The sequence below is a fragment of the Erpetoichthys calabaricus genome, chromosome 8 (genome assembly GCF_900747795.2).
Source record: "Erpetoichthys calabaricus chromosome 8, fErpCal1.3, whole genome shotgun sequence".
Taxonomy (NCBI): Eukaryota; Metazoa; Chordata; class Cladistia; order Polypteriformes; family Polypteridae; genus Erpetoichthys; species Erpetoichthys calabaricus.
Genome location: NC_041401.2, coordinates 81,075,406 through 81,093,009, shown reverse-complemented (window position 1 = coordinate 81,093,009; position 17,604 = coordinate 81,075,406). Strand labels below are relative to the sequence as shown.

General features: G+C 38.0%; 1 protein-coding gene across 3 annotated transcripts in view; it reads left to right on the top strand.

Moving 5' to 3' along the window:
* Nucleotides 1–17,604, top strand: part of LOC114655756 (flotillin-2a) — a 96,935-nt gene that overhangs the window by 41,796 nt on the left and 37,535 nt on the right. Inside the window, exon 3 of one of the 3 annotated variants that reach the window (XM_051930828.1) lies at nucleotides 13,558–13,648. The exons of 1 other annotated variant lie outside the window; for it this stretch is intronic. In XM_051930828.1, the coding sequence (XP_051786788.1) occupies nucleotides 13,558–13,648 (91 nt within the window). Of the gene's footprint in view, nucleotides 1–13,557; nucleotides 13,649–14,041; nucleotides 14,133–17,604 lie in introns of all 3 variants that reach the window. One more of the 3 variants, XM_028806969.2, reaches the window with a different exon arrangement.

Genomic DNA, 17,604 nt, shown 5'->3' with positions numbered 1-17,604 from the left:
ACCATCCACTTGCTGTCTATACCTCAGTTCTGCAGAGGAAGGAGGAGTCTCTGAAGAATGTTAGTGTGCTGATCTCACTGTTTCTTACAGTTTCTCCTTCCACAGCTTCTTGTGAGAGATTATTCTCCAATATGAATTTAGTAAAGAGTTCTCTAAGAACCCGACTGACTCAGGAAAACCTTCAAAACCAGATGCGCATTGTTGTTGATGGCAAACCTTTAGAAGAGTTTGACCCACTACCAGTTGTGGAATTCTGGCTGTCATCTGGCAACAGGCACATCATTCATAAAAAACATGAAAAGTCATCAGCATCCACTTCTACAGGACCATCAGTCCAGGAACCATGCAGTTCAGCTCAAGCAGAAATGAACAGCATTCAGCCCATGCTGTCTGAGATGGTAAAGATTCTTGGGGGAGAAGATTTTGCAAGACAAAAGCTGAAGAACATGGCAGAAAATGAATCAGGACAGTGTTCTGTTATGTAACTGTAATATGTGAAACAGAACTAGTGTAGATATAATCAAGGCATTGTTTATTAGTGAGTTAAAATGATAAGAGAATCTTTTATATAATGTTCTAGAGCAAGGTGGCAAAATACTACTCCCTGAAAGAACTTTTTTCAGTTTTAAAATGGAATGCAGTTTTGGTATCAATAAAAGAGATCAGAAAAAATAATCTATTTTTCACTTTCGTTATTTGTTTATGGGCAAGTGAATTTAACTGGCGGACAAGTGGATGTCTCTAACTGCTAAGTTGCATTACAAAGCTTCACTCTGCTAGTACACACTTAATTTTGTACAATCTATAGATAATACAATTGTTAACGCGTGCACTGTCTGAGTACATGGGAAAAGTAAAAAGTAAATGGGAAAGAAATCTGTTGTGTTTATCAACAAAGAGACCATTATAAGCCTGTACAGTGCAGGATCAAGTAATATGGACGAGGCACCGCTGATCCTGTTTTGAATGTTGGGAATGCAATGCCCTGCTGTGATTAAAGAAGTTGGTGTGATTTAGTTAGGGTTGACACCAGTAAGTTGCTTGAGCGCATGTCAAATGCATGGCACAGCCTGATGTGAGTCTCTGTTTACACGCTTCCTTTTGAAATAAGATTTCATGATTTGGAAAATGTATAATTTTTTTTAATTTACTTAAAGGCATCGAAAGGTTTTATAGTTTGGAGATTTGTTTGTGGAAGAACACTACACTATCAATAAATATTTAAAATTTTACCATTCCATAACATTATTGTAAGAATTCATCCATCCATCCATTTTCCAACCCGCTGAATCCGAACACAGGGTCACGGGGGTCTGCTGGAGCCAATTCCAGCCAACACAGGGCACAAGGCAGGAAACAATCCTGGGCAGGGTGCCAACCCACCGCAGGACACACACAAACACACCTACACACCAAGCACACACTAGGGCCAATTTAGAATCGCCAATCCACCTAACCTGCATGTCTTTGGACTGTGGGAGGAAACCGGAGCGCCCGGAGGAAACCCACACAGACACGGGGAGAACATGCAAACTCCACGCAGGGAGGACCCGGGAAGCGAACCCAGGTCCCCAGATCACCCAACTGCGAGGCAGCAGCGCTACCCACTGAGCCACCGTGCCGCCCTTGTAAGAATTCATGTCTCAGTTTAAAATTTAGTAATTGGAATCCAACTATAGAAGTCACCATTAGCAAATGTCTAATATATACTGCTCAAAAAATATAAAGGAACACTTTTGAATCAGAGTATAGCATCAAGTTAGTGAAACGTCTGGGCTATTGATCTGGTCAGTTAAGTAAGGAAATTAACAGGTGCACTAGAGGGACAACAATGAGAGACCCCCAAAACAGGAATTGTTTAACAGGTGGAGGCGACTGATATTTTTCCCCCCTCATCTTTTCTGTTTTTTCACTAGTTTTGCATTTGGCTACAGTCAGTGTTACTACTGGTAGCATGAGGCGATACCTGGACCCTACAGAGGTTGCACAGGTAATCCAACTTCTCCAGGATGACAAATCAATATGTGCCATTGCCAGAAGGTTTGCTGTGTCTTCCAGCACAGTCTCAAGGGCATGGAGGAGATTCCAGGAGACAGGCAGTTACTCTAGGAGAGCTGGACATGGCCGTAGAAGGTCCTTAACCCATCAGCAGGACTGGTATCTGCTCTTTTGGACAGGAGGAACAGGATGAGCACTGCAAGAGCTCTACAAAATGTCCTCCAGCAGGCCACTGGTGTGAATTTCTCTGACCAAACAATCAAACAGACTTGGGCCCTGTGTTCACTGCCCGACACCGTAGAGCTTGATTGGTATTTTCCGTAGAATACCAGAATTGACAGGTCCACCACATGCGCCCTGTGCTTTTCAGAGATGAGAGCAGGTTCACCCTGAGCACATGTGAAAGGGTCTGGAGAAGCCGTGGAGAACGTTATGCTGCCTGTAACATCATTCAGCATGACCGGTTTGGTGGTGGGTCACTGATGGTCTGGGGAGGATTATCCATGGAGGGTGGTACAGACCTCCACAGGCTAGATGATGGCACCTTAACTGCCATTAGGTATCGGGATGAAATCCTTGGACCCATTGTCAGACCCTATGCTGGTACAGTGGGTCCTGGGTTCCTCCTGCTGCACAACAATGCCCGGCCTCATGTGGTGAGAAGATGCAGGCAGTTCCTGGAGGATGAAGGAATTGATACCATTGACTGGCCCCCACGCTTGCATGAAGTAAATCCAATAGAACACCTCTGGGACATTATGTTTCAGTCCATCCGACTCCGCCAGGTTGCACCTCAGACTGTCCAGGAGCTCAGTGATGCCCTGATCCAGATCTGGGAGGAGATCCCCCAGGACATAATCTGTCTTCTCATTAGGAGTATTAACCACCATACCTTACTCCCCCCCCGATGTTATCATGCATGCATACAAGCATGCATACAAGCACATGGGGACCATACAATCTACTGAATACGATTTTGAGTTGCTATAATGAAATTTCGGCAAAATGGACTAGCTTGCTGCATCATTTTTTCCAATTTGATTTTCGGGGGTGACTTTGAATTCAGCCCTGTGTAGGCTGATAATTTTATATCCATCAAACGATGTGTGCCATCCTTTCGTTCCTAACACATTACCCAGTCCATATCAGTATAGATATCCAGCAGGATTTTTTCCCCCCATTGAGATCTGATGTGTTTTCAAAGAATTCCTTTAATTTTTTTAGCAGTTTATATGATACCTTTTTTAATATATATATTTCCCACCTCTATCTTAATATGGTTTGTGTAGTGGCACTCCACATGCTGAACCATTTCTAAAGTTTATTTGCAGTTCACACTGACCCCTAAAATTAAATAAATGAACATAAAAATGATACCCAAATTCATAGTTCAAAAAGCACTGGTCTTAACGAAAGAGTAAAAGACAATGTGAAACTGCTCCACAGGGACTGTCTTTTTTTTTTTTTTTTTTTTTTTTTTTTTTTTAGAGAATATTCTTCAATTCAGGTATGGCATGGTCATTTATTAGCAAAATAGTGTTGCCACCATAGTAGACCATTTTATGTGAATAACAACATGAACAGAATGCTAAAAAGAGGGTAAAGAAATTTGAGATCATCATGGATTCCTCAAGTGTCTCTCATATGTATGGTTCCTGAAGAACCCTTGGGTACTGCTGGTTTGACTTTATGTCAAATGAGCGGTTGCTCACGGAGTCCCAAATGAGGCACATTACCTTCATTATGAGGGAGCATCAGTTATGGCACTATGGCCATGTGGCTCATTTCTCTGAGGGTGATCCAACTCGCAGGATCCTCATTGCTAAAGACCCGAGCAGCTGGACCAGGCCAAGGGGATGCCCACGTAACACCTGGCTGTAGCAGATAGATGGTCATTTCTGGAGGGTGGGACTGAATTGTGTGTCTACCTGGGGGGTTGCCAAGCAAAAGCCCAAGCTGTGTCGTCGTGTGCTGGGTGGGGCAACGCACTGTACCAGTGCATGCTGCCTGACCTGGAGAAAACATATCTCCTCCATCTCAGGATAGATCTTCTTGATGATACAATAAGGTCTCTTCTTGGAACTACTCTGGTCCAGATTCAAATCTCATTACGTGTTTTGTGAACCACACCAGTCTCTAGAGAGAAATGTTTTCTATACAGTAAGCTTTAGGTACAGTATAAAGTACAGTAGATGAGCTCATAAATGATGCATCTGCATTTGAAATGCAATTTAGAAGCACACATGTGCACAGAATGTACAGTGTACAGTAAACAAGGCCTGCATTAGAAACATGTCATAAGGAGTCAACAGAATAAATACTGCTGATATTGTCTGTATTCCTCATGGTTAACACACATTACAAATCAACGGTTGTATAATAAAGAAATATCAAGAAGCCCACAGAATTGTGCAGCTGTACAGGTAACAAAAAGATTATATGTATTCTGATTTTACAGTTCTGCTCTCATACATTTTAAGTGAAATATCGTCTGTAATTTTCAAAAACATACATTATGTTATAAACCCAGCACTATGTTTTTAGCTGTATAAAAAGATAGTTGGGAACCTCTGATCTTGGCTAGACTGTTTTAGAAAGCGATGGAGTTGCAAAAAAGATATTGACAATTTAAATATGTAAGAAAATAAATCTGTATCTCCAGCTTAATATTATGTTTTAATTATATTGAAGTATTCATTTTTCAATTTGTCTACTGTCAGTAATTCAAAGTGTTTTTTATTTGCAAAATACAAATTATGTTATGGCAATTTATGATTACTAACACAATATTTAACTTTGCTATTGTGCGCAATTAATTTGTAACTCAAAACTAAAAGATACTTCAAGCTTTTTTCTGGTCATAGAACTTGGGATATCAGTTACAGCTTTGAAAATGCCCCCATAACTACTAGAATGGTTCGAAATATTTCAGTAAAAAAGTATTCATTTTAATCTAATTACAATCATTCCTGAAAAGGATTTTTTGTCTATGCACCATACAGACTTGAGCTGACGCAGCTGAATTATGCTGGGAAGTAATGGAGCGTACGCCCAAGTCTCTTTAGATCCATTGATTGAACCATTCTTGTAGGGGTCAGTTACTAACCCTTTTCTCAGTGACTGCTTAGCCACCAAAAGTTTGCCTGTTTGGGCTTTTTCCCTCCCTCCTTTCAGTTGTTTTGAAATGTATTTATTTTATTTATTTTTGCATATGTTTTGCAAACACACACTATTAATGTTTTGCTTATTATTATAGTCCAGCCTTGGCCAAAGACACGTTAAGCCACAGCGTTGCTCTGAAATGTTAGCACTTCACTGTGTATGATAGAATTTGCATGTCCTAAGTTATGTGTTTATATGTAGCAGCCATTTAAGTAAACTTTTTCGAAATTAAAAAAATCTACCTATGAGAAATATTTGAAACCTGTTTTTTAATAATATTAAGATTATTGAAAAAGACAGCAGACTTTGTTCAAAATAAAGACATTATCCTCATGAAGTATACAGAAATTATGCGCTTAAACAATGACTAAAAGTGAACAAAGTTCAAAACTAGTAAAGTAAACATAAAAGTGAATGCTAATAAACTACTTTCATTCACAAGTTATTTATTTATTTTTTTATTTTTTATGTGTGTGCTGTTTTGGTTAGTACCCTGCAGCATGCAATTGGCCATGACATACGGGTTGTGAAGAAAATGTCAAAATATCTGAGATTGGCGGCTACTGTGTGATTACATTCAGGCTAGTCCTCTTGTAGCATCTCATGTGGTCAGTCGTCATTACCAGCTTTTGGCCAAAGCTGCTTAGTGTTTATGCTTCCATCTTAATATTTTTATTTTCCTGTTTTTCAGAAAATTACAACTTTTAATAATGAAAGGGTGATATATTTTGGAGGCTAAATATGTTGCTATGGGTCGGTTTATAGTAAATGAATGTCAATATTTTTCTATATAGTGTACCATGTGACAGGAGGTTTTACTTTTTAATTTACATAGTTTAGTAAAATGTCCTTGAATCTGTTTCAGACTATACACAATTTTAAGGAGGTTTCAGTGCCCATGACCATATACATATTAGATTAGATTAAATGCATAGGATAATAGATAGTTTCATGTTCTTGAAGAAATAACACCCCCCCCACCCCCAATTTTTTAATATGCTTACCTCCTGTAGTTTGTAGTCATGGCCATGTTTTCATGGACAACGGAGATAGCTGACATTGTGATACAATGAGTGTTTATGGAGATCAGCACTCTACCACTGCAAATGCTATTATAAAAAAAAATAAAATAAATCTAAAGAAAAATCGCATGTTAACTGTGTCTTATATTTGACATGTCAAATCATCCAGTGCTCCCAATTAGCAAAATGGAAGTGTTTTTACTAAAATATTGTTGTGCACGGAGAGGAAATACATTCACGCACCCTGGAATGAGCTTTTCTATTGTAGCCAGGAATCTTGGCCAGTGAATGATGGGGAGAGGTGAGCCTGCAGTTCAAAAGCTCATTCCTGTGTCGGCACGTTCCTTCTGTGTGCACTGTTCTGGTATTCCAGAGGTATTTATTTGACAATATTTTAGCTAAATATGTTTGCCCATTGTGAGCCTATGACTTGATGTGTGGATTATGTGACATGATTGTGAGATTTGTTTTCCCCATTTATATTGTTTACTGTGGTCCAACGTTGGTCTCTATGGATGCCCATTTATTATTTCTGATTCCCATGAAAACATGAGATTAAACTTTTTTTTTTTTTTTCTCGATCATCACTATAAACTACATGGGGTAAATAACCAAAGTGCCATTTGTGAGTGGATTATTCATTTAAGTAAAACAAACTGTTACAATGGTTAATGCTGGGTGGTATGACCAAAATTCTATATCACGGTATTTTTCAAAATTATACCGGTTTCACGGTGTTCGACGGTATGTTAAGCACATTTCCATTGCAATTACTGCAGTAGACTGGCTAAGAATAACCTGTTCCACTGTCATGAGAATTGTACATTGTACAAAAAAAACATTTTAATGCACACACCAGTATTAATACAGGTTTGCACGGCCCCATAAAGTGATCAAGTTTTCAAGAGGGTGGCACTAATGAAGAGAAGGAATCACATTGCATGACAGTTGCAGTCAAAATATAGAACCTTTTATTGAACAAATTTTGCAAACAGCTTTAAACTAAAATGTTGACAACATATTTTCAACCATCCAAAGAGGCATTTAGACTTAGTAAAATATCCAGAGCTGCTGTCAAAAGTGTTATTGCACTGAACATGTCTTAGAAAAAGAACAAATAGTAAATATTTTTTGTAAACCAACTACACTTTGTTAATGTTAACGATCTCTGTCCACTGACACGTTAAAGTAACTTTTTAAACAACTTTACCATCATTAAACTGCATGATATTTAAACTAATAAATAATAACAATAAAATAAATAATAGTGCAACTTCCAGTATTCACCAAATAAAAATTAAATAAAACAAGTGCTTCTTGGTGATGACATTTTTACCAACTTAACCATCATTAAGGCAAATTGCCTTAATATGGACCTTGCTTCAAGCTAAGTTATATACATAAAAAATAAAACTGCAACTTGCACTTATAATGCTATTTGTGGTATAGCCCTATGGAATCGTATTAGGGCCACGGTGAATAAAAAAAATACGGACACAGTGAAGAAGAAAAAAAAAAAACTATATGTCGAGAATAAAGTTAGCATGTTGATTTTATTCTCGACATTTCCACTTTATTCTTACCGTTTATTTTGTCATTAAAGTAGAATGTCGTAAACTAAACTTCATCCTAAAATCAATGTTTAATTCACTAGATTTTCTCAAGCCCCGTCATAAGTTAATGTAGCACATTAAATGCTTTGTGTTAAGTTTTCCCCGACCCAGTTGTTAATTGCTACGCGCTTCTTAAACTGACTTCCTCCGCACTAAGAGGAGGCGCGGGCAGCAATCGCCGAACAGAATCCATTCATTTCATGATATTCCTGCTCTCTGAAAATTTAGAATGCTAAGATAAATACTTGATATCATTTTCATGATGAAATGCATTAAAGCAGGTATTAAACATGCACGGTAGTGTGGCGGTAGTGCTGCTCCCTCGCAGTAAGGGGTCCCCAGGTGTACGTTCAGTGTAGAGAAGTTTATGGCAGGTGTGACAAGGCTCTAAAAAAACTGGATGTATGAATGGGTATCGCACAGGTTTAACTTAAATATTGTGTAAATGTTGGGTTCGTGATCTGGTGGTCGGTGACACAAACACAGAATTCAATGGATGTTCTTCTGAGCGGACTTTCTTTATTGCATGCATGCTGTCTCTGTCTGACGTACCAAACCCCCAGTTCCTATCCTATCCTTTTTCTTTCTCAACATAACCAATCACCACACGATAACCATCTTTGTGAAATTAAAACTATTTATAAACTTAGACCATGGAGTGTTCAGAACTTTAAAAAAAATCTTCGTTATACATGTTTAATTACACCAACCATTCAGGGTTGCGCCCATCCCAGCAAGCATCGTGTGCGAGGGCGCCAGCACATCGCAGGGTGAATATGAGCAACACATACACTAGCAGGGTTAATATAGCATAACAAAACCCCACATCCTACATGACTTTGAAAGGAAACTGAAGCACGCCGAGTAAACCCACCAGAAAAACATGCAAATTCAAGACGGGGAACACCCGGGACTCCCTTGCTGCGAGGCAGCAGTGCAACCTCCACACCACCGTGCAGCCACATGATTAATAAATACATGCTTTAATGCATTTCATCATGAAAATGATATCAAGTATTTATCTTAGCATTCTAAATGTTCAGAGAGCAGGAATGTCATGAAATTAATGTATTCTGTGTGGTGATCGCTGCCTGTGCCTCCTCTTAGTGCAGAGGAAGTCCGTTTAAGAAGAGCGTAGTGATTAACATGGCTTGGGGAACACTTAACACAAAGCATTTAATGTGCTACATAACTTATGACGGGGTTTGAGAAAATCTAGTAAATTAAATATTCATTTTAAGATTAAGTTTAGTTTACAATGTTCTACTTTAATGACAAATTACGAGAATAAAGTCAACATGTCAACTTTAATCTCAACATAAACGGCGAGAATAAAGTAGAAATGTCGAGAATAAAGTCAACATGTCGTTGCACTATTACACAGTTCCCAGGAACATTACGCAGTATTGAAAAAATAAAACAAGTACTACTTGGCTTGCAGTATTATCCAGTAGTAGTATAGAAACAGTATTTACACATTTGAACATAATGGTCCACATCCAACCTTTTAAATCGAAAGTATCTCCAGACAACAGACACGGCTCCTTTTTTCAGCAAAAGTTCTTCTATGTCATCATGTTCAACTTTATTGTCGGCTACAGCTTCAGTTTCAGAATGTTCTCTGTCCATTTTCACTGTTCAATACCTCCACTAATGCATGTACTCCATTGTATACGTGTTCAGCAGTGAAAAAGGTCCCTCCTTAAATAGTTTCCCGCTGCGCCACGTTCTGAATGTCGTTTAGGCTATTTAAACCGGTGTTGCGGTATAAGAAAAATCCATATCATAACAAAAATAAATGGTTTTTGGTATGAACCGGTATACCGCCCAGCACTAACAATGGTAGATAAACATGAGCTGAAGATAAATATTGCAGCATATTATATCATGTTATTAATGTGAAGTTAATGGATTTGCAAAAAATGTCACACTTCTTCCTTTAAGAAAACCCTGGTGAAAAGACAGTGTAAGCAAGGATGTGCAATCTCATATCATATCATATATCACAAGTGCTGTTCACAATGCCTTCTGCTGTCTGCCACATTCATTGCATGCTGTTAAACACTCCACAAATGTTCAGCTTTTATTTATAGTGTATGTTTTCCTCTTGACTACCTCAAACATTAGCTTTATTATGCTTTTGTGTCACTTTTTATTTTGCTTATAAAGAGGGATTGCGTTGCAATTTAGTCTAAGACAAATTAACAGTAGTGCTTGGTATTTTGCACTGAAATAAAGTGAAATCTTAATGTAGTCCCCATTGTGAGAGACCCTGAGCAGGCTAGACTTGTGCTCAAAATAATTATATTCTGCTGTGAAGCAAAGCTTACTTTGGAGGACTGTGTATATATCTGTTTCTGTCTACATAAGATAAATTGCACCTAATACAATTCAAGTTCAGAGATATTGTCACCTGTAGTTCATAAATATGTTTAATAGTTACCACCTGAATGTTTTTGTGAAATGTGGACTTGAAAAATAGGATGCTAAGTAAATGATGTGGAATAAAACCTTTACATTCACATAATGTTGCAAAAACTAGAGGCAAAAAAAAATTATCCAGCTTCCTCCACCTGCAGACCCACCCTGTTCCATTTCATTCAGCAAGAAATATAAATATAGTTTTGGTTCCCAAAACTGAACAGACAGATGACGGATGAAGCAGTGCAATTGCTCGTGGTTTGTAAGGCTTCATTGCCCTTCTTTAAAGTAAAAGTAGTTTTTAAAGTATTAGCCCTATGGACATACTGGCAAGAGCAGTTTGCTCAGCTGACTGTAAGGCAGTGTTGTATAAAATACTTAACAGTTGTATGTGACCTAAAACTAGATATAGCTTTTTGGAAAATGACTTGAGTAAAAGTAAAATTTGCCCATGAGTGAACTACTCAAGCAGAACGTTTAAAGCATGGGATGTTAATTGAACTTGAGTACAAGTAAATGCAGGATCTCTCCCTGTCTTACAGCCATCCATCCATTTTCAAAACCTCCTTATCTGAACTAGGGTTCTGGGGAAGACAGAGCCTGTCCCAGCCATCAAAACACAGTACTCACCAGAACGACACCATCTTGACTTTGACATGTGAAATTGACTCTTTTCAATCCTTGTTCTGTGTTATACTGTAGCTAAAATAAATAAATGCAGATAAATAAAATGTCACAGAAAAGCTAAGCAGTGCAAACACATTTTATAACACATTTAATTGTTTATGCTCTCACATTCTATTATTTTTTTAATTTATTGCCATATTTCACAAGCCAATTGACTGGTGCTCTGTCCAGGGGTTGTTTCTGCCTTGCAACCCTGTCCTGTGTAAGAGGTTTTGGTTAATTTCACAATACATTTACTTATTTGATTTTGTCAAATATTCGTCCGTAGCCATGAGGACAGTGTCTGAATGCCACTGCATCAACTGTAAAAATTACTGAGACTGGGAAGGTAAATGCATTAGTCCAACACCCATCCCACCCTATTTGGCAGGCTACAGTGAGATGACCAGATGTTAGCACTTGCAGTACACATTTGAAAATCATCCCAGTTACTTTGTTTACACAAATTTTTCTATAACGGAGGAATCCTGTGTTTCTCAAGTAACTGAGTGGCCAATATGCATTTTTGAGTAGCTGTTTGTTTTCTGGTTTAAAATATAATAATCTGAGTTAAAGTAGCCTTTTGCACTGGAGAATGTTGTGTAGTTAAATTGAAAGTAGACAGAAAATTGTGTACTCCAGTAAAGTACAAATATTTTCAAGACAAAATATTTCTGCTTCATTACTGTAAAAACACAGTTCTAAGGAAGTCATTGTATTTACTTTTAAAATACAACCCACCATGAAGCAAAAAATGTTGGAGTAACAAACTCACTGATGTACAAAGGTATCTTTATGAAAATGTCATACAGCACAGTGCACAGTGAGTGCAAGACTGCAACAGTAAGTTAATGGGAGGAATGCAGTTGGCAAAAGCTAGCAGATAAAATGTCCATTCCACTTGAAACATGCAGATGCCCACATAAATAGGACGGTTTTCCTCTTATACCCTAGCGCTGGCCACGCAGTTTGCACCTGCACATATCTGCTGCTCTTTCAAAAGTGTCTGTATGCGATTAGATGGCATAAACAACATGGACACAAAACACTGAGTTGTGTGGGCAACTGTCCAGATGAGCGTGGTCATCAGAATTGATGTTTGTCCATGCACATGAGTCTGTATCCACAGACTTCGAAAATTATTAGCAAAAGCCTGATTTGCTGCATTTGCATATCTTATTATATAAAAGTATTTAATTTATGTGTGGGGTGATGTTGAATTTTTATAGGGAGAAAGCAAACTGCCCCGGTCTAAGTCCTACCTGAGCTGCCTGGATATGCTCCTGTACCCTTTCAACCCTGAAGACAGTAAGAGCATAATTAGGATCATACTTCGATTGTATTAGACCAGTGGTATATGTCCAGGGATAAGGCCACCACCTTTTTTTATTTTCCTGTTATAGATGACTACATCATGCTTTATGCTAGACCTTCTGCTATTCCAAACAAATATGAATAGCAAAGTCTGTTAAATAAAATTTAAAAATGGAGTTTTATTTAAAAGGTGGATCATGAGAGGAGATATTTCTTTGCCTCAAGAATGAGATATTTTGAGGACACAACATTCAGGAAGGCATGTGTGTGAGTGAATGTCTGTGCTGACTTAGTGACAGATATGTGGGGAGGCAAATTGGCAGGCTGGCCTCATGCACAAAGAGTACACAGAGCAGACATTGATCAGGTAATTTTTATAGCTTGAAGTAACTTTCGTTTTACTTCCAAATTCCACTTTGTGTATTGCAGTGTTGCAGAAGTGTAGTTAGCCCACATGATCAGAAATGAGTAACGTTGGTTATTGACCTACTACCAGCCCTGAATGGGACCCCCGTCCATCACAGGAACACCCAAATGGGAAGTGCACTATACAGGCAGACACTCATAAATAAACTGAACGTGGTCAAACTTTGAGAATAGTAACAGGCTTGGTGTTGTCTTTATAATGTATTTACTGCAATTATATTAACATGTTTAGGAGTTTATTTAAAGTGTGTCAGTCTTTTAACCGCAAACTGACATTCAGACTAACTCATTCAAGACAAAGTCAGTTTATGGTATTTGGGTTTGCATTGCCCCACACAGTGTATAGTGTGCTGGGTTTTTTTTTTTTGAGATGTTGATACGCTAACAAAAAGGTAAGGAGAAGGCTCCTGAGCAGCAAAAACAGCGCTAGAGTGAAGGCCAAGTAAGTGTTAAGTTGACCACACACATCAAGCATTTATCTTCTACAAAAAAAAAAAAAAAAAAGTTGCCACTTTTAAACTGTGTTGAGAATCCGCATAGCAAGAAATTGTCTTCTGTTGGAAAAGTAACAATTAAAATCTGAACTTTTCATGCTTTGAACTCACAGTTGAGTGTTTCACAGTGTTGTAGTGTGACACTTTTACTATGGTACCAGTGTATTTCAAGAAGCAACCATTAAGAAGAGGTTCTCTCACAATGTGGACTATTTTAATTCAGGTGTTCAGAAAGTATGATTAGAAATGCGTAATGTTGGTTAATGATTAATCTGCTACAGGAACTTTTTTTTTCTTTTCAAGCTGTGTATATAATTAGAGAGAGTGACCAGAACAAGATGCAGTATTTAGGTTCCTTTACTATTTACTGACCCATTTGTGTCTGATAACTGCTCTGTGTATTTGCTGTCCTGCTTTTCTACTCTGCCTGCCGCTGCGTAGAGTCTCTCTGGAGGTTATGACCGTCCTCTGTCGCTGTGAGAATATCGAAACTTTGGAGGGTGTCCCCTTGGGTGTGACGGGGGTCGCTCAGGTAATTAACCCAATCAGTACACAACAAAAATAAAATAACATCTACTCTTTGTGTCTTGCCTCTACAGCACTGGAACAGAAACTAACTTTTGTATTCCTTCTGAACAACATAATTCAATTCCAACCTTTCTGAATGCATTGACATTATATTTTATAATTTTATGCTAATTGGCGTGTTTAATTATAGACTAGTTATATTTATTTAGTTGTTAATTTCCTCTATTTTAATAAACAATAATACAACATGACTAAAAATATTATAGGCACTGGATTTATTTAGATGAAAATGCACCATGTAAGGTTGGAAGGTGAAACTTTAATGAATGTTTTTGTTTTTTTTTGTTTTTTTTTTTTCCCTTTACATGGAATATGCACATTTTTTAAATTTTCACAGGCTTACCCTTGAGATAATGACCCTCCAACCCAAATGTGAGGATGTAGAGACTGCTGAGGGGGTAGCTCTTACTGTCACTGGGGTGGCACAGGTAATTCATACATTCTGGGAATGCCTTTTAGTGGATGACTTAAATCTCGCCTGCACCCAGGCTCCAAGTCTTTGTGTACCCCTCCAAGTATGATTTCAGTTAAGAGACGCTTGTTGTATATATGAGAATGTGTGTGTCTAAGAAACGCATTGGAGAATTGGGGATTACCAATTTAAAAAGCACAAACTGGCGTAGATCTCAAGAATCTTGAAGCCACAGGATCGTCTTCACTAAAATTCAAATATACAGAAATAACTAAGCCTGGTTAATTTGCTAAACTTTACAAAACAGTCTACCAGAAATTGTTACTTCATCACTGGCATAATTGTTTATACTTCTGAAATTCCATAGAGTTATTTAATTGTGAATATAAATGAAAAGAAAAAACATTTTTTACATTTTGATCATTACTGGAAATGTGGTAGTTTTGAGATGTCACCTACGTTAGCTTCTTGGTTGCTCAGTAGTACAACATTATTTATGGATAACCCCACAATGTTTAATTGGGAAAACCAACCAAATTTAATAAGAGTCCTTCTTTGGCATTTCATACGTTTCTCAAGAAATCAAGAATTTTTTTTTTTTTTCTGCAGCATGGACTGTTTATGATGTTAGGACATGTTGCTTTGTTACACCCAGCTCATGGGTACAGGACCAGAGTAAACCCTATAAATGGAGAAGCTCTTTTTTCTAGAAACCATTTTTTCAGACTAAAGCCATATTTGAAAATTGAATAGTATCTCAGTACATTTACAATGATATATTTAACTACAGGCAAATGTCCCAATGCCTTTACTGGCTGTTCTCTTAGCTTCTGGTTATTCATTTATCTTGATGCCCAGTTCATTGCATTAACAGGACTTACTGGTAATTATTTACATGTAGTTTCTGTAATTGTTTTGTGAGATACATGCCATCATCTTTTTCAAAGTTCTATGTCCAAAGAATGTTTGTGTACTTTAACATCTAAATAGATACTGATGTTTATTTTTATCCACAAAATGTGGTGTTCTTGTTTTAGTGAAGCATAAATGCCATCAATTAAACAAATTTTAACGTTGAGTGAATAACAATAAAAGTCTTTGGTTTCATAGTAGTTTCCCATTTAATATTTGTTCACTCGTTCCAGATACTTATGGACTCCCTCCTCTTAGTTAAAGTGAGCCTTCCATTTGCTTCGGCCTCTTCTCATTCACCTGTCATTGTCACATCTGCCTACTTTCATTTATTTAGGCCCCAGCTTTATCTATTTTACACCCTTTGTGCTTTCTATCTCGAACAAGCCCTCTTTTTCATATAGGTGCACAGGGATGCTCTGGTAGTTTTACCTTTTTAGGTGTGTGATGCCATGTAATTTGAAGTGGAGAAAACCCAGACATGGGGTGTTTGTATTTTGTAATGATTTGACTGTACAAGTCTTACTGGATTGAAGATTTTATACACCAGAATAGCCTGTGATCCATATAAATATAAGGTATGGTATTGCAAAAGTGGTGTTATTCTGACTTAAAATTTATAAAAAAACACATGAAATGTTACCATTTTTTATCCATTGTTAATAATAATTGCAGAGAGATTGCCCATACAGCAAGCATTATATCGGGTGGTTACTCAGTGTTAATGGATGCTCTTCTGAATGAGTGTTTCTTAGCTGGTGTATCAAACAGCAGTTTATTAGAAGCATTTAATCAAAACTGTTCACTTTTACTGATAATACAGCATAAAACAGGGTCTCGAACTTGGAGGTCTGCAAGTGCTATTTTCTTCTTGCTAGCTTCTTCCAAATTGTTCTTACTAATGTCATTTTCTGTTTTATTTTCATTTCATACTTGTGTTAGCTGCCTCTTTATTGTTATACAGCTTTAGTCAGTGTCTGTAACTGCTCCTTTAAAAACAAAGCAAAAAAGCAGTTTCTTTTTGACACTGTGGCTCAAATACCAACTGCAAATCAACACCAGTGTGTGCTCATTTTAATGTCTCTGTTTCACTTAAATATTTGGAATGAAATAAAACCGAAAAAGTGAAGGATAAAAAAACTACTAATCAGTACACCAGTTTGTTTTTGGAACCAGAAAATATAGGAAATGACAAATGAGGCTAAAAGAGAGCACCAACAAATCCTAGTATTATAAACAACAAGAAGAGCTGGCATTGACTTGTTTATTATGAATGGGGAAGCACTTCTCTCTCACTCCCACAGCAGCACAGTACAACAGAGCACCAACAAAGCACAAAGCAATACAGAACTTTGTTCCTCTCTCTTTCTCTCTCCTCTTCTCCTGCTACTCCTCCTCCAGCAAGCTTCGTCTTCTCCCTCCCGACTCTGGCTCCTGGAGTGTTGGCTGCTGGCTCCTTTTAATCTGCACCCAGGACTATCCCAGGTGGCTCATTAGGGAGGTCTGGAATCACTCCCAGGTGTGGAGGAAGCCCAAAGTAGGAGTTTGCATCTCCCCCTGACGGCTACCATGGAACCCAACAAGGCTGCAGCAAACTCCAACTCCCATCGTGCCCTCTGGTAATCTGTGGTGCCACAGCAATTTACCCCTCTGCTCTACAGTTTAAAATTACCAGTCAAACAATTGAGATGTAATTATGAATGTGTACATTGCAGACTTTACATTGAGTATTTGCATTTCAGTCCCACCATGTAAAAATGGCGACACTTTTTCCACATGGTCTCCCCATTTTAGGGCACAATAATGTTTGGGACAGTTGGCGTCACAGGTGTTTTGTGGGTTCTCAGGTGTGTTTCATTGCTTACGATACCTCATCTTACTTGAACCTTTGGAGTCTGTGGTTGCCATTGTTCAACGTGAAAACAAGAACTTTTCCAATGAAAGTCAAAAATATGCCATTATGAGGCTGAAAAACAAGAATAAAACCATTAGAGAAAAGGGTAAAACCTTTAGGATTACTTAAATCAACTGTCTGTAATGTCATTAAGAAGAAAGAAGGTGCCAGTGAGCTTAGTAGTGACAAAGGAACTGTTAGGCCAAGGAAGACCTCCATTGCCGATGACAGAAGAATCCTCAGAAATCCATTGGCAACACTGCATGATGCAAACCCCTAGTTAGCCACAAAAACAGGATGGCCAGATTACAGTTCGTGAGAAAAAAGTGTGCAGAATTGTGGACAGATGAGACAAAGATCAACCTGTATCAGAGTGATGACAAGAGCAAAGTGTGATGACAATAAGGAACAGCCTAGGATCCCAAGTATAAACCCTTGAAAAAATAGTTATGGCTTGGACTTGTATGGCTGTTACAGGTACTGGTACACTTATCTTCATTGATGATGTTAACGGCTGAAGGCAGTTGCAAGATGAATTCTGGGATGTATAGAAACATCGCATCTGCTCAAATTCATGTAAATGCCTACAAAATCTTTGGACAACACTTAATCCTACAACAAGATAATGATTCCAAACATGCAGCTCAGGCAACAGAACTTTTTTCAACATGAATAAATGGAC